Source organism: Neovison vison, chromosome 7 (genome assembly GCF_020171115.1).
Source record: "Neovison vison isolate M4711 chromosome 7, ASM_NN_V1, whole genome shotgun sequence".
Taxonomy (NCBI): domain Eukaryota; kingdom Metazoa; phylum Chordata; class Mammalia; order Carnivora; family Mustelidae; genus Neogale; species Neogale vison.
The window spans coordinates 202,769,018-202,794,306 of NC_058097.1; the positions used below are offsets into that span (position 1 = coordinate 202,769,018).

The 25,289-nt window shown below is 63.2% G+C and overlaps 1 protein-coding gene across 3 annotated transcripts; it reads right to left on the reverse strand.

Moving 5' to 3' along the window:
• Positions 1 to 1,786: 1,786 nt before the first annotated feature.
• DEAF1 (DEAF1 transcription factor) lies at positions 1,787 to 24,622 on the reverse strand. 3 transcript variants are annotated; one of them, XM_044259899.1, is made up of 12 exons: positions 24,314 to 24,622; positions 22,180 to 22,277; positions 20,209 to 20,338; positions 19,767 to 19,913; positions 19,083 to 19,222; positions 18,216 to 18,281; positions 14,690 to 14,816; positions 13,980 to 14,108; positions 13,471 to 13,599; positions 12,810 to 13,057; positions 5,720 to 5,806; positions 1,787 to 2,243 (listed from the first exon to the last, which is right to left on the reverse strand). In XM_044259899.1, exons 1-12 carry the CDS (start codon positions 24,600 to 24,602, stop codon positions 2,139 to 2,141), a joined length of 1,695 nt encoding a protein of 564 aa, XP_044115834.1. In that variant the 5' UTR covers positions 24,603 to 24,622; the 3' UTR covers positions 1,787 to 2,138. The 3 variants fall into 3 exon arrangements, with proteins under 3 accessions (XP_044115834.1, XP_044115833.1, XP_044115835.1); XM_044259898.1 differs by having other exon boundaries at positions 5,720 to 5,809; XM_044259900.1 differs by lacking the exon at positions 5,720 to 5,806.
• Between the last annotated feature and the right edge of the window lie 667 nt (positions 24,623 to 25,289).

A 25,289-nucleotide genomic window follows, 5' to 3' on the forward strand; every position in this document is an offset into this window, starting at 1 on the left:
CAGGAGATGCTGTCAGAAGCCTTGACCCGAACTCTTGAGGACCCGCAACAAAGGCCGTTCCTCCGGTCTCCTGCCCACCCCCCAGGTGCGGCCACACAGAGAACACTTCGTGGCCAAGAAAGGAGACACTGAAAAACCGTCCCCAAAACGTCAGTCCTGAGGGCTCTCTTTTTTTCTTCTTCCTTGACGGAGGCCCCATGCTCAGTGTGGGGCCCAGTACGGGGCTTGAACTGTCAACCCTGAGATCATGAGTTGGCCGCTTAACCGACGGAGGCACCCAGGTGCCTGGGGCGAGCAGGTGCCCCCACCCTGGGATGGAGCCAGCCCCGCGGCAGGGGCGCAGGGGCGGGGCGGGGCGGAGCTTTACTTGCAAGGACTCTGGTGCTTACTTTGCGAGCATTTCTGGGGTGGAGAGGTTGCTTCTGTAGGTGCAGACCCCTTCCGCTGAGGCTGACCTGCTGCCCCCACCCCAGGGAAGCAGGCCCATGGCCAAGGGTTGAGAACTGCTCCCTTCCCGCCGTGTTCTGTCTGCAGCGGCGGAAAAACCGCTCCGCGTGTGTGATAAAGGTGCCCTGGGGGAGACGGTCTGGGGCACACGATGGGGCCAGGGTCACATCCCACTGCCAGCTCCTTAGCCCTGGGCACAGGCCCCGACTTCTCGGCCTCCATCTCCCCGAGAGCTGGCGGCAGAGGCAGGAAGATGAACCACAGGGGCTCCGGTACTTGTTAGACTCAGTAAACGAAAAACCCAAAGAACCCAGCTCCGCTGAAGAGCTCAAGGAGCACAGAGGCAGGGCGGGGGTCCGGAGAGCGGGGCTCCTGGTGGGCTCCCCGAGAGCCGCCGGCTGCGCTAATGTCCTAAGCCCAGGGCCAGGCCGGGCCCGCCCCGGGGACACGGCTGAGGGGGCAGTAGCGGCTTCTGCGACTCCCGAGCTCACGGCTCTGCCCATCACCGCGGTGGATGCCCCCTCGGCCCGCGCCGGAGCCGGTGTCCCAAAAGCCAAGTCTCCAGGGTGCTACCGACTTGGAAGAACCTTCCGGAAGTAAGAATCCGTGTGTGTGTGTGTGTGTGTGTGTGTGTGTGTGTGTGTGCAGGGCTGGGGATGGTCTTCCACGCCCTCGCAGGCGTGAGCACACACGGCTCACTGAAACGTCACTTGGAGGCGCGCGTCAAAACCGCGGGACGACCCCCACAGGTGGTCTCAGCCCCCACAGCCGGGCAGGCTCGCCACCGCCAGCGCTCGGCAGATGCGGTCTCCTGCTGGCGCAGGCTGCACCTTCTCCCCGGGCGCAGGGGAGCCTCCGAGCCTCGGGAGTGCGGCGAAAATGGTGGCGGCAGGCCACGGGTTCCAGGGCCACAAGGGCATTTCTGGAAACCCACAGAAGCTTCCAGAACACAGGTGACAGCTCCTCAGGTACCACTCCTGGTCAACGGGGGGAGGCAGGTCCTGGTTCCAGGGCCAGGCGAGCCTGACCCCCCAGGCGCTGGGCCCAGTGACCCTCTGCCCTCTGCCCCTCAGAGCAGGCAGGGGGAAGCAAGGCTGGCCTCAGCTCCGAGCGGTCAGGGTACTCGGGGTAGAACCTCGTGCTGGAGCAGAGAGGAAGGAAGCCGGGGCCGCATCACTGGACAGACGGGACAGGAGGGGCCCCGGGCCTGGGGCAGCACCCGCCTGGCGCTCAGGCCTCTGTGGGATGAACGCTGTGGCCGGCCTCACCGCTGCCCCACGCAGTCAGGAGAGACGAAACTGGGGTCCACCCACCTCCTGGACATCTGGGAAGCTGGAGCTGGGGTCACCCGTCCCGGAGGGGCAGGGAGGTCACCTTTATTGACAGACACGTTATGTACACGTGTGTTAGCACACACGCCACGCCTGTGGGTAAGACCAGGCGCTCGCGATCCAGGGGATAAAAACAGCACCGAGAGAAGGCGCCAAGGGCCCGGGGCCTGCGTCCACCAGCCGCTGCCCCGGCCTCCCTCAGGACTTCTGGGTGGCGGGAGCTCATTTCTGAGGGCACAGGTCACTTAAGAGTCTGTTAACAACTTGACCAGCAAGTGTTTTCACCTTCTCCTCAACATCCCCTGAGGTCCCCAACGCCCGGCAGCTCCGTGGAACCAAGGCGGGGGGACCCGGGGACCCTCACACGGTGACTTTCTCCATCACGCTGTCAGTGACGTGGACTTCGTCCGCCTGGACAGTGACGGCTGCCGACTGACCACACAGGTGCTGGTGGTCCTTCCAGTCCTGAAAGGAGAGCACAGCCCCCGTCACCATGAGCGACCGCGTCACAGCGGGGCGGGGCCTGGGGCGGGGCCACCCGACAGCAGCCTCTGCTCTCCGCCCAGCTCACGTGGCAGACGGACGAGCCTGAAACACTGAGACCCAGAAGCACGTCTACACTCCGGCCCCTCCTGCCTTTCAGAGACGCACAAAAGAAATGCGTGTGTGTACAAGGGAATTTTTATACCTGATACTGTTGCCCGCGGTTTTATTTGTAATCCCAAAGTAAGGAAAGCTGGAGCCAGCCACGAGTCCACAGAACGGTTTGGTGGCACTGGCTCGTGAGAAGACGGGACAGAGGCTGCCACCAGCCTGTTTGTGGGCAGAAAGAGGGCTGAGCTCCGGCGAGGTGGGCCGCGTGGAGCCGCCTCTCGGCCTGGATGGGCTTCTGCAGGCGGCTTGGCGGCCAGGGCCAGCGAGGGCGTTAGTCAAAACAGACAGACGTAACCCTAGACGAGGTCAGTGTTTGATTAGAAAGTGACAGGACACGCGTGACTGTAAACACGCTCAGGGAGACACACGCACCCGCACGCCAACAGGTGCTCCTAGGCCGGCAGGACTCCTGCCGTCTTGGTACGGTCCTACGTTCTCCAAACTCCCTACAGTAAGTGCGCCCTATTTGTACAATAAAATAGCAACGTTTAAAAGCATTGTATCAGGGCGCCTGGGTGGCTCAATCATTGAGCATCTCCCTATGGCTCAGGTCATGATCCCAGGATCCTGGGACGGAGCCCCGTGTTGGTGGGGGGGGTCCCTGCACGGCAGGAAGCCTGCTGCTCCCTCTGCCTGCTGCTCCCCCTGCTTGTGCTCGCTCTCTCGTTGTCTCTCTCTCTGTCAAATAAATAAGGAAAATCTTTTTTTTTTTAAGATTTTATTTATTTATTTGACAGAGATCACAAGTAGGCGGAGAGGCAGGCAGAGAGAGAGAGAGGGAAGCAGGCTCCCTGCTGAACAGAGAGCCTGACTCTGGGCTCGATCCCAGGACCCTGAGACCATGACCTGAGCTGAAGGCAGTGGCTTAACCCACTGAGCCACCCAGGCGCCCCAATAAGAAAAATCTTTAATAAAATAAAATAAAATCGTTATATCAAAAAAATGGAAGTCTAACTTGGAATTACCTAAAATAAACTCTGTAAACCCTCACAGTGTGTGAGGCCTCCAGGCTGGCGTCAGGTCCGCCGCATCTGACGCCCGAAGGGACAGTTCACTCAACCTGCGTCGTGGCGGCATGTGGGACAGCGGGAGTCATACGTGTTTTAAGAGAAAACAGGAAACTGGCAAGAGTTCTACAACTCAATGCCCACAGCACGATCTCCGCTAAAGACCTTTGCCCTGCAGACGACACCGGTGAGAAAGTGAGCGGACAAGTCCCAGGCCGGGAGGAAGCGTGTGGAGTCAGGAGTCCGAGGAAGGACCGTGTCCAGGTGTACAGAGCCCTCCGCGCACAGGGGGAAAATAGTTGAATAAATGTTTCCTCCAAAAAGATGCACCAACGCCCACCGAGCGCGGGAGAGGACGCATGGCCTCCCAGTAGCGGGGGAGGGAGGGTCCTCAGCGTCCCCAGTTACGGGCGGAGTGCGGATTAACCGCGCTGGCACACCCCGGACCCGGCCCAGATGGCCACGGTCTGCCGCTCGGCACCCAGTGTGGGAAGCAGTTGGGAACTGTCTCAGCAAAGCTAAACTCAAACTTCCAGATGACCCAGCACGCCTGCACCACTGTGTCCAGCCGGGCGTGCGGGCCCATGCACACCCGAGAAGGCACAGCACACGGGGCAGGAACGGGCGGCGTCGGTGCCGCTGGCGCAGGAGCCGAGACGGACGCACCTCACAGTGGACGGGCCAGGCGACCACACGGAGCCGAGAAGCCAGAGGCTCTGGGCACTGGGCTGCCCGCAGAAGGCAACTCTATGCAGACTAGAGCCGGGGGGGGGGCAGCACGGGGTCTTCCGGGGTGGCGGGAGGTTCTGAAGGGGACGTGCATTTTGAACAATCCCTCAGTTACACCTGAAAAGGGGCGAGTTCTGCGGTGTGGCCGTCACCTGTCCACGAAGGTGCACCCCGCATGTGGGCACGGGACGCAGGAAGGACGCGGTCTGAGGGCTGGAATCCACAAGGGCCCCGCCCGGGGCCACCCGGCAGCACCAACCCCATCACCCGTTCTCGGGGCACCCTTCCGGCGGGACCGCGCGGGTCCAGAGGTTGGCATCTCCAGCCGACTCCGAGGGGCTCGGGTTCCCGGCTCTCCCTCATACCCCGTCCAGAGTTCATTTTGGGTCCAACATGAGACGTACAGTTTTCAAAATACATTTTCTACCAACTTGCAGGAATAAAAGCACGTCTTCGTCCACACAACACACAGGAAAGGCGGCCCATGGAGCAGGGGAATCGGTCAACAAGCCCGCGCCTCGCAACACCTCCCAGTTCACAGACGGAGGCCCCAGACCCTAGTTTACATCCAGACAAAGCCTGGTCTGAAAGAATCCCACCAAGAAATAAACCCACAGACCCTCCTGCGCAGGCCCCCGTTCAGGGCGGACGGCGGAGACCAGCCTAGAACGCTGCACCCTCCCGGCCCCACGGGTCAGGTCTCCAGCTCAGTCCTGGGCACAGGCTCCTGCCCCACGGTGGCCGGTGAACCCTGCCTCCATCTCCTCAGTGCAGAGCCTGCTGACAACCACTGCAGGGAAACGCAGACGGACGGACGGACAGACGGGAGGCAGGTCCCGCCCCCACAGACACAGCTACAGGCCACCAAGGCCTTAGCAGCAACATGCCCTGGACGGGAGAACCGGCCCCTTCCTCCCTGGGCCGCAGCCTCTGCCTTGTGAAGGCCTCAGGCTCCCGCAGACCCGGCGCTCACCGCCCCATCATCTCCGCGCCCTCCAGACCAGCATCGCTACCCCGGGCCACAGACTCACTGGGGGCCGAGGAGAGCTTCGGAAAGCCACCAAGTGGCAAGTGCCCTGGCTGGGGACAGCAATGTCAGGATGCACATGTCCACCTCGTAAAGGCAGCAGGACGGCGGCCCTAACGGCTCCATTTGCTCGTCCACTCAACAAAACGCCTTCTCGGCTCCGCCGCCGAGAGGGAATCACGCCCGCGGTCGCCGTGCAGCTCAGCTCCGTGCTGAGTCCGCAGGAAGAGCCGCGAACTCCAGAAATGCCCGTGAGCCCCAGAAGCAGAGAGGCGGGCAGAGCCACCTGCTGGGACTCACACCCAAGGGCCCGGGGCCGGGAAGTGTGGACCGTGGCAGCCTCAGGGCAGGGGACCCCCAAGGCCTGGCCACAGTACTTGCCACGGCGGCTCCTGCAGGACTTTCACGGAGCCCACAGACCCTGGGCAAACAGGCTAGCCAGGGCGGGCGGGGGCTGGGCCTCCTGAAAGGGGCCGGGCAGCGTCTCTGAGCGGGACTGGTGGGGCGGGGCGGTGAGCACGCACCTTGCGCTGGCAGAAGGTGGAGCAGTAGTTCACTTTGTGGCAGCCGGTGCACTCGCTCAGGGCCTCGCGGCCGCAGTTGACACAGCACTGCTGCAAGAAGAACACAGGCCGGTCAGCGTCCCGCCCATCCGCCCTCACCCCCGGGGTGCCCAGACGCACGTCCCCGTCACGCCCACAGCCAGCTCCTTCTCCCCACCCAAGAGGGTCTACGCGCCTCGCCCACGGCAGACGCGGACCCGGCAACAAGCTGCCTCTTCCGGAGTCCGAGGCACGTCATCGGCGCCGAGCAAGCGGAGGACGCCAGCCCGGGACCGACCTCCTTCACTGCCCACGGCCGACGGCCATCAGTCGGGGCTGACGCCGCCTGCGCCCGCGGACCCCCGGCTGCGCCCGAGTGGCCGGGAGCACGTTGGGACCCCCACCCCGCCACCCCGTCCCCAGCCTGTGCCGCCCCACCAGCCCCGCCGGTCTCTACGTCCGTGGAGACACACGCTCTGTGCGCTCTGCCCCGAACCCCGTAACTGGAGCTTTGCCTTTGAACTAAGTGAGGACTTCACGCAGGTAAGTGACCCGTCCCGGCTGACCGCAGTGGCGCGGCCCGAGCAGGGGCCATCAGGCCGTGGGCTCCCCGCCTACGCTCCGGCATGGAGACCGGTGCGAGGCACAGGCTGGGACACGGGGTCTGCAGAGGCCAGAGAGCACGGGAGTGTCCCGGCGACACTGACGGCCAGCGAGGGCCCGTGCGGCGGTGGGTCAGGGTGTGGAAGTGCCCACGTGGGGCAGACGCGCCTGCTGGTCCCCGGGGGCCCGGCTCGGCGTGGGTGAGTGGCCGCAGCCGGCCGGCCGCAGGGCTCCGTTCTGAACGTCCGCTTCCTTCCTCACAAGCCGTCGTGTTCTCCGTGTCTCACGTTCTTCCGCTCATAAAACCCCCCAGGAGCGCGGCTCGCTCCAGGAAGTAGGAGCGACAGCAGGAACCCAAGCGGGTCCGTTTGCCCCCCGCCTCTGCTTTATGAGACAAACACGCAAAGGGAAGAAAAGACCGTCTAGAGCCACGTCCGGAAATTTCTCCAGAAGAGCCAGGGCTTCCCAGAGTTCACGGCCCGCCAAGTGGAAGCAGAGGTGCGGCTGGGCGTGAGGCCCTCCCAGGTAGGGGCTCGGTGGGAGCGTGCACCCGGGGGAGCCCTCATCCCCGCGCCCGGGAGAGGCTTCACGCTGCAGGAGCAGGGGGGCTCCGAGTCCCCCCGCGTCTCTCCCCGCAGGGAGCACATGCTCCCCCGGGTTCGTGCTCCAACCGCCCAGAGGTGCCGACGGGAAGCAGAGCCTCGGAACGGAATCGAAAGGTCACAACGAACACCCGGCCGGGGACGGACGCCTCCAGCGCGTGGGAGCGCCCCGCATCTCCGCCTGCCCCACGCACGGGGGTAAGTATTTAACAGAAATCACACTGCGGCTGGCACCAGAGTCTGCCGCCTCAGCTGCAGGTACAGAGACAGACGGACACGGACAGAAACACCGACCGGTCTGTACACGCGGGTTGTGAGCACGCGCGGCTCCGTCCGTCCGCCAAGGGGCCCAGAAGCTACGACGCCCCAGTGGCGACGAGCACACCGGCCCCCGCAACTCGGTTCCCCAGACCGTCCTCCAGCGAGGGAACCAGGGCTCCCGGAGGAGAGGCTGGTTCCAGGCCTGGGGAAGGGGAGGCCAAGCTAGGTCTGGGGGGGGTCGTCCAGCGCCAGAAAGTGCACCCATGGGAGGACGCCAGAGGGACCCAGGAGCCAAGCGAGAGCGCCCAGCGGGCAGAGGAAGGAGAGGAGCAGGGCACAGCCGGCAGGAAGCACACGGCCACAAGCCATCCCGATGCGAACAAACGGACAGAAAATGAGTCTCTAATGCACAAGAATTCCAAACACCCGGACGCCGCACCCAGCCCTGCCGTGCCCTGCCGGGCAGGAGGAAGAACCCCTGAGCCTCCTGCTGCCTGTGGCCTGCCCCCCAGGTGCCCAAGCCGAGCCTTGGGGTCTTGGGTCCTTCAGGGTTAGATCAGGGCCAGAGGGTGGGCCCATGAGGGATGAGTGCCCCGAAGAGAGCAGAGCGCGCTCCGTGCCCCGAGGGGAGCCCACGATGAGCACGTGGGGTCCGCAGCCTGGAAGAGGCCCTCGGGAACCCGAGCCCACAAGCCGGCGGGCGCCCCGACTCAACCCCGGCCCAGGGGACTGTCTGGGCCCCAGGTGCCCGTGCAACCCCTCTACCAGGCATTTCGGTGCCGTGCCGTGCTTGGGTCTTCAAAGTGAGGATGACCAGCATGAGGCTGAGGCACAGCGAAGGGCCACTGGTGGCCGGGCAGGGCCATCAGCCAGGAGCACCACGGCCGGCCCCAGCCGGGGCCCAGGACCCCGAGGCCATGGGCCGGCTTCTGCTGGACACCATGGCCCTCACAGGGAAGGGTCTGCTCTTCTGCCCCGTGGGATGGCTGCTGAGCTAATGACACGCGCGGGCGCAAACCACGCAGGAAGAAAACTGCGAACGTGGGAATCGCCTCGCCCCGGCCAAGTCTGCCATCTCCTTCGCAATCGTGGACAAAACGTCCGGCGGGCGGTCCGATGCCTGCCGCCCTCGGCAGCGACAGTCGCGTTCTTGCTCAGGGAGTCCCCGAGGCAGGGTTCCCGGCGTCTTCCTAACCCCTACGGCCCTCACTGCTCGTGTCCTGACCCTGACCCCCCGATACTCCTGGGGACATACTTCGGGACAGGCTGCACCACGATCTTTCCAGTCAAGCAGCCAGCGGCGTGTGCTTTTCCCACCCCGAACGTGTCCCCACACCGCAGTCACAGCGAAGGACGCCCCGCGATGGCACGAACGTGTGTGTTCTCCGTGGGCGGGAGCTGCAAGAAGGGAGATCTGCTTTCACGCTGGCCCAGGTCCAACACTCCTGTCACGGCGAGTCCCGCCACAGAGACACTCCGCACGAAGAGCCCAGACGGCCCGTGGACCCACGCGGCTCTCCGGCCGCCTCACGGGCCTCTGTCCCCATGCTGGGGGCTGCTTCTCGCGGCGGGACACCTGCTCTGGGCCTCCCCCTTCGCACCCGCTTGCGGGGGGGCCTTCCTGCCCTTCCGAACCCCGCCAGGCCCCAGAAGGTCCCTGACAGCAGGCTCTCCATGGGGACCGCGAGGTCCCCTCACTTCACAAGACCACAGCAATGCAGGCGTGGCCACCACAGGGCCACAGAGCCCAGACCTGTCATCCCCCATGAGCATAACTGGGCTCTGCAAGCGCACGTGACGTCACCAGGCCACCCACATTTAAGAATGACATGTCCTGGGGCACCTGGGTGGCTCAGTGGGTTAAGCCACTGCCTTCGGCTCAGGTCATGATCTCGGGGTCCCGGGATCGAGCCCCGCATCGGGCTCTCTGCTCAGCGGGGAACCTGCTTCAGGGCCCCTCTCTCTCTCTGCCTGCCTCTCTGCCTGCTTGGGATCCCTGTCTGTCAAGTAGTTGAATGACACGTCCTGTCCAGGGCTCGAGAGAAGAGACGGACGCGCCTGTCACAGGTCCAGCTGACTCCACCGCGCGGGACACCAACGGGATGGATGTGCTCAGCGGGGAAGACACTGGGGCCGCCCAGAAGCGGCCCTTTCCCAGAAACGCTATGTTCTCCCACCTGTGGATATTTGAGAATAAAAGCATTTCGTGTCTGTTTCTTTCTTAAAAATACATAAAATTACCAATAAAATCCAGAGCCCCACCTTGGGGTGGGGGTAACCTTCCCAATCCAGCCACAGGCAAGAGACTGGCCCCCGTGTCACACACTTTTCCCAACAGGAGTTCGGCTTTTGGACCGTGAGTGTGAACAGAGAACGTGTGTGCTCTTGCACGGGAGAAAGCGGGCGTGCCGGCGGCCCCAGTGCTGAGCTCCACGCCGCTGAGTGTGGCCGCAGCCCCGGCAGACGGGCACCCCCACCCACTGTGTCTCCGTGTGCTTTCATGTCTGACCTACTCGTCACTGGAGAACTCTGACCAAGGGGTCACCTACAAAGTCTCTCCTGTGACAGAAAAGCCCACGTGAATGAGTGTGGAAAAATCTAAAACCAGAACCCCCTCCCCCGCTCCTTTCCTCGCCAGCTCGAAGCTGAGATTTCTGTGCGGCCGGTGCCACCTGGAGGCGGCCCCGATGCCCCCGGCTGGGGGGGGGCGCACAGAGCACAGAGTGTCCCCAGACGCTAGTCTCCGCAGCACGGAACCAGGCTGCGCCAGCCACCAGGGATGGGCGCCGACCCGGTGCCCCCGGGGCAGGGGGCCCGCAGCTCAGTGACCGTTCTGAGTAGGAACACCAATGTCTGTTTTCCGGTCTATGCTTCTGCGGAGTCTGAATTAGCAAAACGCAGACACTTCTTCCTTTTCAGTCCCTAGACGCTGCCCGGCAGTGGTGCAGGGACGTGCCTCTCCTTCCCAGAAGGAGGCTGCTGGACAGACAGAAGGAGCCGTCGGAGAGCTGGCAGCTGCCCCGTGTGCGGCCTGGGCCACAGGACGCCGGGGAGGAGGCTTTCCTTCACAGCTCGGATTCCTTCCTTACCCTTCATTCTTTTTTTTTTAATTTTTACTTCTTTAAAGGTCTTATTTATGTGAGACACAGACAATGACAGAGATAGTGAGAGTGAGGGCGGACAGGGGAAGCAGGCGAAGCACACTCCCGGCTGAGCAGGGAGCCCAATGTGGGGCTCGATCCCAGGACCCCGAGATCATGACGCCAGACGCAGACACTCAACCGACTGAGCCACCCAGGCGCCCCTTTCCCCACCCTTTAAAATGATCCCCCAGATCCCTTTTAACTCTGGGGGAAGATCCCAGCAACACCCATTCAGCCCCTGGGGGTACGTGCAGCCATCACAGGGGACCCAATGCACAGTCACTTTTACCTTTTACAATCACATTGACTTCACGGGGCTTGAACTCACAACCCTGAGACCAAGACCTGAGCTGAGATCAAGAGTCAGATGCCAGGGGAGCCTGGGTGGCTCAGTGGGTTAAAGCCTCTGCCTTCAGCTCAGGTCATGATCTCAGGGTCCTGGGATTGAGCCCCGCATCGGGCTCTCTGCTCGGCAGGAGCCTGCTTCCTCCTCTCTCTGCCTGCCTCTCTGCCTGCTTGTGATCTCTGTCTGTCAAATAAATAAATAAAATCTTTAAAAAAAAAAAAAAAAAAAGAATGGGCATCCTTGCCTTGTTTAAAAAAAAAAAAAAAAGAGATGCCTAACTGACCAAACCAGCCAGGAGCCCCTAAGAGTACTTTTTCTAAGCAAACACAAATACCGACTTTAAGATGGGCAGAGGGCCTGCAGAGAGACGGCCCCGGCGCAGACGGCGCGTGGCCCAGTGGCTGGCTGTCATCGTGTCCCCAAGGGGAAGCACAGCACAGGGAGACACCCCCTCCCACGCACTGGGCCTCCTGAGCCTCACTGTCTGCATGACATCAGCCCCGCTGCCAGGCTTCGGGAGGAAAGGGGGCACGGTGCCCGTGCCACGCCACGAGGCACGCCATGCGCCAACCAATGCCAGGGCAGAGGCGCGGGGCTCAGTGGGGCTGTGAGCACCCACAGCCGCCGACCAGACCGCTGACCAAGGGAGAGCTGTCGCAGGAAGCGGCCAAGCAGCACCACAGAGCCTCTCGCTGACACGGGATTCGGTCTGAGACCAACATCAGGAAGAAATCTAGAAAACTCTCAAACATTTGAGAACCTACCAGTCATTATCTTTAGGTAAAGAGATTAAGATTTTTTTTCTGCTTTTCTCTTTTTTTACAGAATTCATCATGGATTATGTATTACTTTAAAATTATAGTTTTTCAAAAAATATTTTAAATTTATCTGCTTCTTCGAGGGAGCAACATTTCTCTTCCTTGGAAAAAAACCTACATTAAGCTCCCAAGACGGAGAGGAGAAGGGAGTGGGGGGAAGTCGGAGGGGGAGGCGCACCACGCGAGACTGTGGACTCTGAGGAACGAACATGGTTTTGGAGGGGCGGCGGTGGGTATTAAGGAGGCAGGTACTGCCTGGAGCACTGGTGTGGTGCATAAACAATGAATTCTGGGACACTGAAAAGAAATTTCTAAAAAAATTAAGAACCCAGGGGCGCCTGGGTGGCTTAGCTGGTTACGTGTCCGCCTTCAGCTAAGGTCATGGTCTCAGGGTCCTGGGATCAAGCCCCGCGGCGGCTCTCTGCTCAGCGGGGGCCTGCTTCTCCCTCTGCGCTGTCCCTTCCCCTGCTTGTGTGTGTGACAGACAGACAGACAGACAGATGAAATCTTTACAGAAAGCACCACCACCATCGCCTGCTGGAGTGTTCCCAGCCTCTGCTCCGTCCTGTGCGACCGAACGGACCACACTCCACTGCACACAGACCGCCCCCGCGGGCGCACGCCTGCGTCCTTGTGCCACGGTGGAGGGAAGACAGGCCCCCCGCAACGGAAAGGCCGTGCAAGAAAAGCCAAAGGGGCTGAGCCTTCTCTGTGCTGCAGCGACCAGCCGCCGTGAGAAAGCGCTCTGTCCCGAGGCCCACGCACCCTGAGTCATGCTTGGGATCTTATTCTGAAGAACATGATGGAAGCTTTAAGGGAAACGCCCACAACGGTGCCCAAGGGGCCAAGGAGGCGGTCTCTGCAGGGCACCGAGATGCAGACGAGGGGCTAGGACGGGAAAGGGGGTAGAAACGGGAAAGCCACACGCCTGCCCACCAGCTGCCTCCAAGACAGCCCAGAGGAGGCCTCTGCAAACTGCACAGAGCCCACGGTCTGAAAGTACACACGACATCGGTCTGTGACAGGTGAGGGTCCAAAACCACGCACCACGGGCCGGGGCAGAGCACTCTCCCTCTTGAAACACACCAACCCCATTTACAAGAACAGAAACACCCGAGCAAGGGAGAGCGGTCAGCGCCCTCTGAGAAAAGCCTCGTTTGTGAACGATTCTCTGGTCCCACTCTTCCAGAAAGATGGGGAACGTAAGCCAACGTAGACAGCGCACAGAGGGCCCCCGAGCCGGCAGAAGGCGCAGGCCGATCAGCCACAGACCGGGCCTTCTGCTCCGCCCGACATTACCTCTTTCCGCTCGGTCTCTGCCTGGACGCGGGCCTGGGCCACGGCCGCTTCTCGGTAGGAGCTGGCCTGCTTGGCCTGCTCGAACAGCGTCTTCAGCTGCTGCGCCGTACTGAGCAAGGAGTTGACCATCTCTTCCAGGTACAGCCAGCTCCGCGGCTCCGACATTTCCAGCCCGGTGACCGCCGTGGGAGACGCGGCTTTGGTGGGGGCGGACGGTGGAACCGCCAAGGCCGGCAGCGAGGTTAGCACTGGGTCAGACGGAGAGCGAAACGGAACAGGAAGTCAACACGCCTCCTTACTAGGTTTCAATGCGGAGCGACGCCAACTTGGGTCCTTCCACGTTCGGCAACACTGAGCACGCCCTGCTGTCCCCGGAGACACCAGCGAGGCCGCAGGGACCGTGCACCCCCGCAGGCAGGTGATGCGAGGGCACCGCCTTCCTTGGCAGGTCCCCGCCGTGGCTCGGGCCCCCCGTGGGCCGCCACGTGGGCCAAGCTCAAACTGACACGCAGCCACAGACACGGGCCGCGGAGGGGACATCGCCAGCCCCCGCTGGAGCGCCTCAACCGGAAAACCCCAGACAAAACCCACTTCGCCTCCGAAGTGCACCTTCATGAGCAACTCGGGGCTCCCAGCCTGCAAGCCGGGCTCTCGGACCCACCTATTTTGGGATGAGATGTCGGCAACGCAGCTTCTGGAAATGGCGCGATCTGACAGCTGTCCTGGTAACCTGGGTAGTGGGGCTCCGGGTGGCCGACTCTGCAGGAGGGCTGCACCCCTGCCTCTTGCACTGTCGGGACAGACGGGACCCGCCGGCCTGCTGACCTGACTATGGCCGCACCAGCGCCCGGCTCAGTCGGGGCGGCCGAGATGCTGGAAGCGGGGTACCCCGGGCCATGCCGAGCCCCAGCTGCGTCTCTCCGGCTTCTGGCCACCGCTCCCGCAGCCCCTACCGGTGCTCCCAGGGGCTCGAGCTGCGCAGCAGGCCGACAGCAGCCATGGGCGGACCAGAGCACTTTCTGTGACAGCGGTGGGACCCGCGCCCGCAGGCCTGCCCCGTGTCCCCCCCGCACCCACCCATCCCAGGCCTCGGCTCCAGGCTGCCCCCACCGTGCCCCAGGTCAACAGAGGTGACGGGTCCCCGCGGGGCAGGTGCTGAGGACAACTCACCCGTGGCTCCCGCGAAGACATCGCCCTGGGCCGGGCTCTCTGAGATGACGGCGGTAGCCTCCACAGTGGACGCCCGGTCAAAGGTCAGCGCGCCCGAGGTAGTGATCTGTCCTGAGGGAGTCACGGTGACTGGAAAAGCACAAGTACCTTTCACCGCCCGGCTCACCCACGGGGCAGGCCCTAGATGCCTCTGCAAAGCAGGAAGAGACCAGGGACCCTGGGCGCCGAGGCACGGGGGACAGGCTCTCCGTGACACCCCACTCGCATCCCGACTGGCAGGAAGGGCCTCGGTGGGAACAAGGCACAAAGCATAGCCCCCCAAAGGCAGCTCCCCGTGGCCCGACTCTGCCCGACTCTGCCCGGCCACCGCGTGTCCGCAGCTTCTGCGGGTGCCTGGCACTGGCCCGACGCGCGGCCCCCCAGGACGGCCCTGCCCCACGCCCTCGGTTCCTGCCCCCCGGCCTGGGCCACAAACACGGACTTTCCGGTCCTCTCGGCTGTTCATGGGCCGCGGGCACCGACACCCAAGGAGAGCGTTTGCTGGGAAGGCTCGCGCGGACCACCCCGCCCGGGGGCAGCTGCGCTGGGCTCGCCTCGTGAGGTAATACGTGCGCGCGAGAGGAACCCCCAGGGGACCCTGCCCTGAACATCAAGGCAAGCCCCAGGGGTCAGAGGTCGGAGGCGGCGCGGCCCCGCCCGCTCCCACTCACAGGCGGCGGCCGCTGCGGCAGGGAGCAGTGCGATGTTTTTGGGGGGCTCCTTCTTCACGGGGGTTGCGGGCAGCTCACTCTCCTTCTTGCGCCTTTTGTAGGGGACGAAGAGCCTGACCGGGCCGCTCTGCGGGGAGAGGGGTTAGTGAGGGGGAGGGCAGCGCCGCCCCCGGCCCCACTGCGGACGCAGCCACCAGCTCCCACTAGCTCGCTGCCCCCTGCCCTGGGGGCAGGGCGAGACGCATCACGGCCAAGGACCGACCTCCTTCAGACCCCAAGTTCCTTACTGGGACAGAAGAGATACTTTTTAAAAGAACACGTGACTCACACTGTTCGAACAGGACAGAAGTATCACCAACAGACGGGGTGCAAACAGACAAAGCAAACCGCGACCGAGTTAAGGAGACAGGAGAGCCCCTGCCCCAAACCAGAGGGTCTCAGCAGGGAGGAGGCAGCCCTGTGGTCGCCAAGCCCAGGGGAGACAACACACCAGCAACCACAGAAGCGGCCGTGACCAACACGGACCAGATCCGCCAGGCGGGGGCGGGGGGGGGGGGTTTGCGGTGGATGATGACTGCAGACCCCGAGGGCCACACCTTCTTGCTGGACCGCGCAGTGCCCAGGGGCATGAGACCTTCAGGAGCGGACGCAGGCCCACCGCCGTGGACCCCGCCACTCGGGCTTTCGCCTGGGTCTTCTGGCTTCCAGTTCTAGAATCTCCACGGGAGCTTTCTTGTAATTCCCGACTTGTTAGAAACACAGCCCGCCCCGCCCCCGCTCTGCACTGGGCACTGGTGAAGGCCGGACCCCCAGCCGCGGTTTCTGAAGTGTGGCCACGGGGACCGGGCTGTACGTGCACACCCCGCCGCCAGGGGGCCGCGCCTGCTAGAAACCAGTGCAGGGGTGAAGCCCCCGCCCCGCCGGTCTGTGGTGCTCTGCAGCGGCCGCTGGAGGACTGAGACACGGGCCGCGGGTTCTCCAGATGCGTCCCTCGGTTCTGGGAACACCGACGGTACCGCGGCCTCCGTGCCAGCGACATCTCAGCCGAGTCCGCCGCGCCTTTCCTTCTGCTCGCACTCGCTGCTTCAGGGTCTTACAACTTTTTGTTGAAAACTGGACGTTTTAGGGGCTGTACTCTAGCAACACTGAGACCGACCCCTTCTTTGCGGGGCTTCCTGCTGCTGCCCATCGGCTTGGGGACCAGGCTATGCCCCGGCGGAGTCACACAGGGGAGTCCCCCGGTGGGGGAGTCCCATCCGGCAGAGTCTCTGTGAGGGGCGGGGAGTCACCCCTGCAGAGTCTCACAGTGGAGTCACTCTGGGGGGCGGTCACACCCCCAGAGGTGCTCCGTGGCTTCCGCTGGCAACACCACTGCCCCCATATGCCCGGGGCATAAACTGCCCCACCGTCGGACCCCAACTGCAGGAGGGCTCCTTTACAGGGAATTTCCGAGACAAATCGTTGGGGTCTGATCTTATCCCAGGACTCCTCTGACTGGTTCTCTGGTTAGCCTGCTGCTCTCCTGCTCTGCCGGCCTCCTCCGCGGGGCTCATGTCCACACGGCCCTGCTCCGGAGGTGGGGGCAGGAAGGGTCGCCACGTCTATCAGGGCAACGGCCCTGCCTTAGCAGCAGGGCACTGGGCAGGTGCAGAGCCTCTGGTCCCGGCCTGCCTCCCGTGGCACGGACCCCCACGCTAGGAGCAAGCTGGGGGACACTGGGGCACGGTATCCCTCCCTGGACACTCCTGGGGGCAGCCTCTGGGAGAGGCTGGGTGCAGGAAGAGAACCCCAATCTCCTGGTCATGCTTGCCCAGAATTTAGTTTCTGCAACTCAGAGCCAGGACTGGGCCCGTGAAATGCTGCTGTCCTTCCGGTCCCGTCGCAGTGCCGAGGGGACAGGGAGTGGGGTTCCCTGCACACGGCGCTGGAGGGAAGCGGGAATGAGGTGTGCGGGGCTCTTCGGGCTACTGTCCCTGAGGGGGAAGCCGGAGTGTTAGCATTTACAAGTTCCAGTCACCAAGTTTTAGTTTACGGATCGTGCCTTTGGTTTCCCACCCGAGAAACCCCAGGCCGTGAAGCTCTCCCGTTTTCCTCCACACACGTTAGGTTTGTGTTTTGGATAAATCCGGATCCGTGCTGCGTGTTGGAGGCACTTGCACATAAAGCGGCGGGGTGAGGCCAAGGCGTGTCCCCAGCGCACGGCGTCCAGCTGTGCCCGCAGCACATGCGGGGGCACACGGAGCCTCTGGCGCCGCCGAACGGTAGGTCATCGTGACAGCAATGTGGGGCGGGGCCTACGCGGCCTGTGCCGGGCGCCTCCAGCTTCAGTCGCCTTCTCAAAACTGCCGACCTGCGCCCTTGGCCTTTCCAGATGCGTTTTCAAGTCAGCTCGTCTGAAGCGCCAGGGCCCCGCGGAGATTGTGGCGGGAACCGCGGGAACCTACAGAGCACTGAGGGGAGCCGGCACTTTCCTCGCTGTCCACCCCACGGCCCTGGTGCGCCTGTCCCGGCTCTCCCCGGGGTCTTCTCGACGGCATTTTCTAGGTTTCTCACACACGGATCCGGTACACGTTCTCTTAGATTCACGTCATTTCAACATTGCGGAGTAACTGCAGGCAATTCTGCCAAGTGGTCCGAACTTCCGAACGGAACGAATTTCCTCCCACCGCTTTCCCCCTACAAGAGTCCCCGGAATCTCACCACTAGCTTGTCCAGGTGAACTGCAAATTCATTTAATTTTCACAAAAATATCCCATTGTTGATTCCACCAGAATCACATCTGGTCTATACAGGAGCTAGACAATTCTAGAATATTTAGTTTTCCACCCAAGGGGGTGATGTCTCTTCAATTAAATGTTCTTTCAAATCTTCTAATAATGAAGCAGATGAGTAATCAAAATAAAGTCAGGAAATCTCATTAAGTAGCTATTAAAATCTGAAAATATTTTAAAACAGAACCCAACACTAAGGAAGACTGAACACCAGGGTATTCGGGCGAGTCAGTACCACGCGTTAGAAAGCCGTACAGCAACATCCGCTAAAATCAATGAAAAACAATTATCCTTTCCGAACCTGTTAAGAATTCAGGATAAAAAAATATTTCAAAAGATAATAAAGCTCCTTTAAAATAATTTCAACATAGTAGTTTTAAGACATGACGTTAAAAACTGTAGAACATAAAGCAGCACATGTACACGTCTCATAAGCACAGAAGCAAAGCGTGCGTCTGGTTTGGGGTTAAGGTGGTGACGTCACAGGCGCTTTCTACTGTTGGGACAAGTCCCCTTCCATGTGCTGTGACCACTGCGTGCACCACCCGAAGCATCAGAGTAACATCTGAGAAGCTGAATTTGGGTGAGACACTGCCAACCCCTCGCTAGGCTGCGGGGCGCGAGGGACCCAAGGACACACGGCCCGAGAGCTGGACAGGACAGGCACGCAAGCAGGGAGCTGAGGGTCGGAAGCGCCTGTGAGCAGACAGAGCCGCTGAGCGAGCCTGGTGACTGGTCACTTCCTGGCGACTCACCAAGGTCATGTCGTCGCAGCACGCGGCGCAGGTGCAAGACGCAGCATGAGGGTTTAGGATCCCGTCCTGAAATTCAGAGAGCCCCGCGGTGCGTGAGAAAGCCGGCCTTCCGCGCAAACCACCAGCGCTAGAGAGGGGCAGCCAGCTCTGCCGCTCGTGGGTTAAAGCCCTGTCACTTCCAGAAACTGCTCTCCCCCACACGTCTATACAAGGCCATTACCAAGGGCAGGATCCACCGTTTCCTCTCCAGGAGGTGAAAAGATTCTATGGGCATTCTTTCCTTCTTTCTATTTTAAGATTTTATCCATTTGGTTGTCAAGACAGGGAGAGAGAGTACGAGCAAGGGGAGGGGCAGAGGGAGGAGGAGGCTGTCAGCTGAGCAGCGAGCCCGGCGCGGAACCCAATCCCAGGACCCTGAGACCAGGACCTGAGCCGAAGGCGGCTGCCCAGCGGACTGAGCCTCCCAGGCGGCCCGGGCCATCACTTCTTGACCAGCGCCCAAAGCGCTCGGCTGCGAGGAGCAGTCAGAGGCCTGTCCTCACGTGACGAGCACACGGAGGCAGAGGGAAGCCGGGCTTCCAAAGAGGGCCTGGGCCTCGGCCGGACTGGCCACGTCGTGTCATGCTCCTGCCCAAACCGTCACCGCCCCGCGTGAAGCCCCGGCAAGATGAGCCTGGGCGCCCGGCCCAAGGCCACACGTCCCAGGGGCAGAGGACCCAGAGCCCGACCTCACACCTGCATTCTGTGCTCCCCACGGGGCGCGGTGGCCCAGGGAAGCCCCCTCGCCACACACACACACCCCCCGGCCCAGTCCCGGGAGCCCCCGCCCCCCCGCCGGCGCCCTCGGCCCTCCGTCAGACGCAGCACCTGAATGAGGCACTGCAGCGGCCGGCCTGCGTAGCGGATGCTCCTCTTCCAGTCTTTACTGCTGGCTCTCCCCGCCATGGCCTCAAACTCGGTGGGACTGTACCAGTTCTCCCCCTGCTTAATGCAGCGGCCCCGGCCCCCTGAAGCGACAGCAGGGCCGGCAGAGTGAAGGCGCGGCCCGCCCGCAGCACCCCCGCCGACGGCAGCCGGGTCCCCCTGCTCCCCTTGCCCGCCTCCCACCCAGCTCCCGCTGAGCCGCTCCCACACCAGAGCCCCTGCCCAGGCCTACACGATCGCGCCCCCTCCGCGGAATCCCCCACAAACTGGCGCCTGCAGGCCGTGCCTGCTCTCTCTCTGCGCCCCGCCCCCCGCGCACCACAACCCCCCACGGTCTCACGCGGAGCTCATGGCATCTGCCCCGCTCCCAGAATGGGGGAGAGTCCCCGTCGCCCGTGGGTCCCCACCCCGACCCGGGAACGTAGGGAGCCCATTCCAGTCCTGCCTCTCCCCTGGCTTTCCCTCGGCCACGATGTCCTCTCCACGTGCCCCCACCATGCCCCAAACCCGTCGTGGCCTCAGCTCTGGTGCCCAGGGCCGCGAGCCTGGCCTGGCCCGCTGGGCCGCGCGGGGCAGGGACTGCCGGGGGGAAGGGCGTGCCCGCAGCCCAGGCCCCGCGCGCCTCACCTGAGCCCAGCCGACTCTTGAACAACGTGCCGCTGATGTTCCGGCACCGCACGGGCAGCTCGCTGTCATACACTGACGGGTCCCAGTTGTACTTGGTGCCCCCTCTCTCCTGGCCGGGAGCTGCAGGACTTGGAGGACACTGAGGGCCTTGGGCAAAGGAAGCATTTGGAAAGTAAGAGGCGCGGGGCGCACCCAGCCTACCTGGAAAGGCACGAGCATCTCCTGGCCTCCACCGGCGGGTTCTCCCGCTCCCACCCGGACGCAGCAGCACGGCCCCCTTCCACCCTGGGCAGCCCCTTCTCAGCCTGGAAAAGCCCACGTCCTCGACTCAAACAGCATTTCTATTCCAAGTTTACCACAAGACTAAGCCAATCCCAGAGGGAACTCTGTGCGCACTCGGGTGTGTTCTGCCCCGGGAGGCCTGGAGGGGGACGGGCAGCACCTGGGGTGAGCGGAGCAGCGGGCCCCTTCAGCCCGGCCGTCTCCACGATGCTCCCGTCTGTGTGCACGACGATCAGCGTGGCCTTCTCAGTGCTCAGGCTGTCCCCGATCTGCAGCGCTGTCCTGCCGGACTGGAGACAGAACATCCCTGAGTCGTCTCAGACGGCAGCTACGGGGCCTGGCCCCTGGTCCTTGCCAACCGCCACAACAAGGGCACCTCACTGGACTTCAGGTGCCCAATTCCCGAAACACAGGGCCAAGCACAAGAAGGGCCATGCTCTACCGGGGAGGCCCTGTGCAAACCCTCAGCACCACCTGCCAAAGGGAAAGAAGGAGCACGTCCCATAAAGGAAAAAAGTGCCCTCCCGTCTACCTGAGCAGCCCGCACGCTCACAGGTCTCCAGGGAGGGTCCCGAGAAACCAAGCACAGTCACAGCCGGGGTCTGGCACGGGACTCCCTTCTCACACCCGTGCCCAAGCACAGCTCTGCCGATGGCCGCTGCACACCAGGACCTCCCCCGCCACACTGCTCACACACCCGGCCACGGTGGCCAGGGGCTACAGTGACAGCACCTGCTTCCTCTGGGTCAGCCTGGCCTCGTCCTTCAAGCTGCCCTGCTCCCCAGGCGAGCCAGGTACCCCCTCCTGTCCCTGCTGTCCCTAGGCGCCCGCCTCACAGGGCTCCGGCAAACGAACTCTCAAGGCTTTGCCCTGACCGCCCTGGGGCGGGCGCCACTCACTCCAAGCCGCCGGCTCAAACCCAGCACCTGGGCTGCTCTGATGCTTCCTGGTGAGAACAGAAACCGCAAAGGCGAGTTAAAAAGACCTTCCCTTGGGGCGCCTGGGGGGCTCAGTGGGTTAAGCCTCTGCCTTCAGCTCAGGTCAGGATCCCAGGGTCCTGGGATCGAGCCCGCATCAGGCTCTCCGCGCTACAGGGAGCCCTGCTCCCCCCTCCCACCTCTCTGCCTACCTGGGATCTCTGTCTGTCAAATAGATAAATCAAATCTTTAAAAAGAAAAAGACCTTCCCTCACTTCTGAAAATCCAGTCAGGGAAGGTGAGTAGCAGCTCCCACACCCAGGGCCTGGCCTTCTCCACCTGGAGGGTCACTGCTTGCTTAAGCACGTCCACACGGCTCGTGCCGGAATCGCTGAAGACGTGCAACCCTCGGCTCCGTGTTCAGCTACGAATCACAGAACCGTTTTCCTCACTGAGGCCAACGACAGTACAGAGATACTGGGCTCCCTTTCGCTTTCCAGCAGGGTCACACGGAGTCCACAGGTCTCCTGTCCTCAGAGCCTGCTGCGAGCACCACACCCAGGATGGTCCTCCCTAGCTCCCTGACCTCTGGCTCCAGGCTCTTCTAGAAAAGCCCACAATCTGCTGCTGGGAAGGAGAGACCAGTTGGAAGCGTGAAATTATCACCTATTGGCTCGTGTGCGTTCAACTACCCAAGAAATGAAGCAGGTTCTGAACTCCGCGGTCTGCGCTTGGGACTCCGAGCGTGACTCGGCACCCGAGGTGCGTGACCAAGGCCAGAAAGGAACCGTAACTAAGGGACACGTGGGGGGCTCAGTGGGTTGAGCCTCTGCCTTCAGCTCAGGTCATGATCCCAGCGTCCTGGGATCGAGCCCCGCATCACGCTCAGCAGAGAGCCTGCTTCTCTCTCCGCCTCTCTGCCTGCTTGCGTTCTCTCTCTCTTCCTCTCTCACAAATAAATACATAAAATCTTAAAAAAAAGAAAGAAAGAAAGAAAGAAAGAAACCGTAACTAAGAGCTGTGGCAAAGCTCCAGAAGAGTCCCACATGGTGCGGCCTTCGGGCAAGGCCCGGGAGACCCGAGCACAGCCTGAGGGCAGGGCGCAGCCACAAGCCTCCAGGCAGCCAGGGAACCCAGAGCAGGCCTCTGGGAGAGCCAGCCTCAGGGAAGACGCGCTCTGGGGTCTGGGGAAAAGTGCTCGCAGGGCCGCTTACCAGAACGTGTCCCGAGAGGGAGGCAGCATTCGCCACGGACGTGGTGAAGACGTTGTCTGCGGAGGCACCCACGTTGGCCACGGTCACCGTGGTCACCTCTGCAACACAGGGGCCTGACTCAGCACGTCATCAGAGCCGGGGGCCTCCCACCTGGACCCCAAAACAGCATCTCCCCATCAGGTATCTGCGTTTCCAACCAAGGGACTCGACATTTGTACACTAAGTGCAACACTTCTAGGCCGCAGCCTAGGTGACCCGGGTCTCAGGAAGAGAGGCTCTCCCAGCATCAGAGCCTTTCATCCACAGAGAAAACCGCCGCGCCACGCTCCCACTGAGCTGCCCCCGGGCTGCCTGCTCCCCTCTAGGAGAAAACCGCACACCACGGCTCCACACGTGCTGTGGTCATCCTGTGACCAGACACCTGCCATGTCGCCAGCACACAGTTCCCCCTCTTCCCCGCCCCCTCTCCAGGTCAACACAAGGCAGGCTCAGGCCCCTTCACTGTCCTCCTCCTCCACCTCCCCCTCTCCAGGCCCCTGCCCGCTGCAGAGGCTCTCCTTCCCGCTCGGGGGCTGGGTCCCACCACGCTGCTGGGCAGCCTCTGGCACGTGGGAAACAGCCACAAACACGGGCTGGAGGAGTCCTGCATACTCCATCAAGCCAGCGCCCCCCAAACCACGCTGGAACACCTGTCCCCCGTCTGCACCCTGCCCTAGACCACGCCGCAGGAGGGCCGAGGGGATCCCCGCCTGAACACACCGGACTCGGCCAAGCAGCTTTCTGCCCCGAGGAGGCAGCCTCACATCCCGCTGGGCTGTTTCCACCTGGAAACATCGTGACCTCAGGAACTTAGAAAAGCACTAATAGTTTCATGTATGTACAACGTGGTAAAATTTTGCAGGAAAAACAACTCATTTCTCTGAGGCTGTGATGAACGGTATCCCATTTCTTTTCCGCATCCACAAAAAGTACACGCAAAAATCACAAAAAAAATAAAAAAGAAAGAAAGAAAAAAGAAAAGCTTCATGGTCCCAAGTCCCAATATTAAACCAATTTAGTGACAAGACCCAAAGACTCTAACAGCCACAAAGCCTTCTCCCCTCGTTCGGGAGGACCCCGAGCAGACCACACCCAGAGCAGCGGCACGGGGGCCAGCAGGACGTGGCCTGCACCTGAGGGCCAGGTGAACACCTGGAGTGACCAGGACCACGAGGACCGAGGCAGCTGCTGTCCAGTCCCTGAAGCCAGGAGGCTCCCTAGGGGAAAGTGCCTGACAATGTGTGAGGGCAACACCATGGTGCTCTGCCAGGGTTCCCACACACAGCTCTGAGTCCCCAAGGCCTCCAGGGCCACCGGGGAGCTCCCAGTTAGGCGGGGTCCAACACCTGGGAAAGTCTCTGCCATCTCTGGGTTGGCAGAATGGGGAGACAGTGACAGACCAGGACGGCAATCTGAGGAGTCAAAGGATGATGCGCCCGAAGGTCACAGGGCCTCCCCAGCTGGGTGAGCACTGTCTTGCTCCCCAGCTCTCAGGTCAACCCTGAGCTGGCCCTTAGGATTCCAGGTGACCAGACACAGGCACCCCCAGGCTTCTCTGGGGCAGGAGCCAGGTCGGATCCCCACTCCCCTAACCCCCCAGCCCCCAGGGTCACCAGCGCCAGAGAGAGACAGAGCAGAGGTCAGGCAGGGGGAGAGGCAGGTGCGGGGAAGGTTCTGGAAGGAGCACAGGATGCTTCACAGGGGGAGTGGCGCTGGCACGCGGTAAAGAGGTGTGGGAGGCAGTTTCGGGGAAGAGTGCGCGGTGGGCGGGCAGGGCCGGCGACGCGGGCCGCGTGCGGCAACGTCAAGGCGCACGAGGTAGGTGTGAGGCACGCAGGAGGCACGTGGGCGGGGGAGCAGAGGCAGGCGGGGCGCCGGGGCGCGCACAGCAGGTGTGAGCAGGGCAGGTGCGCGCGGGTGCGCAGGTGCGCGGGGCAGGTGCGCGCGGGGCGGGTGCGCGGGGCGGGTGCGCGCGGGGCGGGTGCGTGGGGCAGGTGCAGGTGCGCGGGGCAGGTGCAGGTGCGCGGGGCAGGTGCGCGGGGCAGGTGCAGGCGCGCGGGGCAGGTGCGCGGGAACCGCGGGCGGCGGCACTTGCCTGCGAAGGCTGCGGCCGCGGCGGCCTCGTCGGGGCCCGGGAGGGCCTCGGCGCCCATGTCCATGTGCCCGGGCTCGGCGGCCATCACCGCCACGGCCGTCACCCGCCGCGTCTCGCGCTCTGCCTCCGAGTCCCCGTCCTCCTCCGAATCCTCGTCCCTGCTGAGCACCGGCTCCTCCGCCTCGCCTCCCGCTGCGGCCGCGGCCGCCGCCGCCACAGCGGCCGCGGCCGCCACCGCCGCCGCCTCGGCCAGGCCCAGCTGCTTGGCGGCCGAGTCCGAGTCCTCCATCCGGACTCCACCGAGCCGGCCCGAAGGCGTCGGCCGGGGCCGCCCGAAGGCCGGGACCGAGGCCGAAGCGCGGCGCGCGAGCAGGGCCGCCCGAGCCGAGCCGAGGCCGCCCGAAGCTGCCAGCCGAGCCGAGCCTGCCCGAAGCCGCCCGCCCCGCCGAGCCGAGGCCGCCCGAACAGGGGCCGAACCGGCACGAAGCGGCCCAGTCGAGCCCTGCCGACGGCCAAGAGTCCGGAACCGAGGAGGGCCGAAGCGGCCCGAAGCGCGGAGCCGAGTCTGTCCGAATTGGCCCGAGGCGGCACGAGGACTTCCGAGCGGCTCTGCGCTACCCTCACTCGGCGCCTAGGAGGCCTGCGCCACCCGCCGTCCCCCGCACCGGGGTGGCCGACTGCGGGGCCGAATCTCGCCGGCCTCCGACGCAGCGCGCCCAGAGAACCTTTCGCCGCAGGCTCCGCTCGCCCCTGCCGCGAGCGGGAGCCGAGTCCGTCCGAGGCGGAGCCGAACGGAGCCGAACCCTGCCGAGCCCGGATACGCCCGAGCCTCGGCTCTCCGCCTCCTCCAGTACGAAAGTGCCCGAGCGCTGCCGGACGGGTTGAACCGGCCTCGGCCGCGGATCGGAATCAAGTTCCGAAGCGCGGCGCGGTCGGGCCCCTTCGGGAGCAGAAGCGAAAATGGCCGAAGGGACGC

Bases quoted from the DNA above. Each gene is read 5' to 3' on its own strand.
- DEAF1 (XM_044259898.1), bottom strand. From the start codon at position 24,602: ATGGAGGACTCGGACTCGGCCGCCAAGCAGCTGGGCCTGGCCGAGGCG. The intron at 22,278-24,313 runs GCAAGTGCCGCC...CCTGTGTTGCAG, and splicing joins CGCGGCCGCAGCCTTCGCAG to AGGTGACCACGGTGACCGTG. The intron at 20,339-22,179 runs GTAAGCGGCCCT...TTCTGTCTCCAG, and splicing joins CCCTCTCGGGACACGTTCTG to TCCGGCAGGACAGCGCTGCA.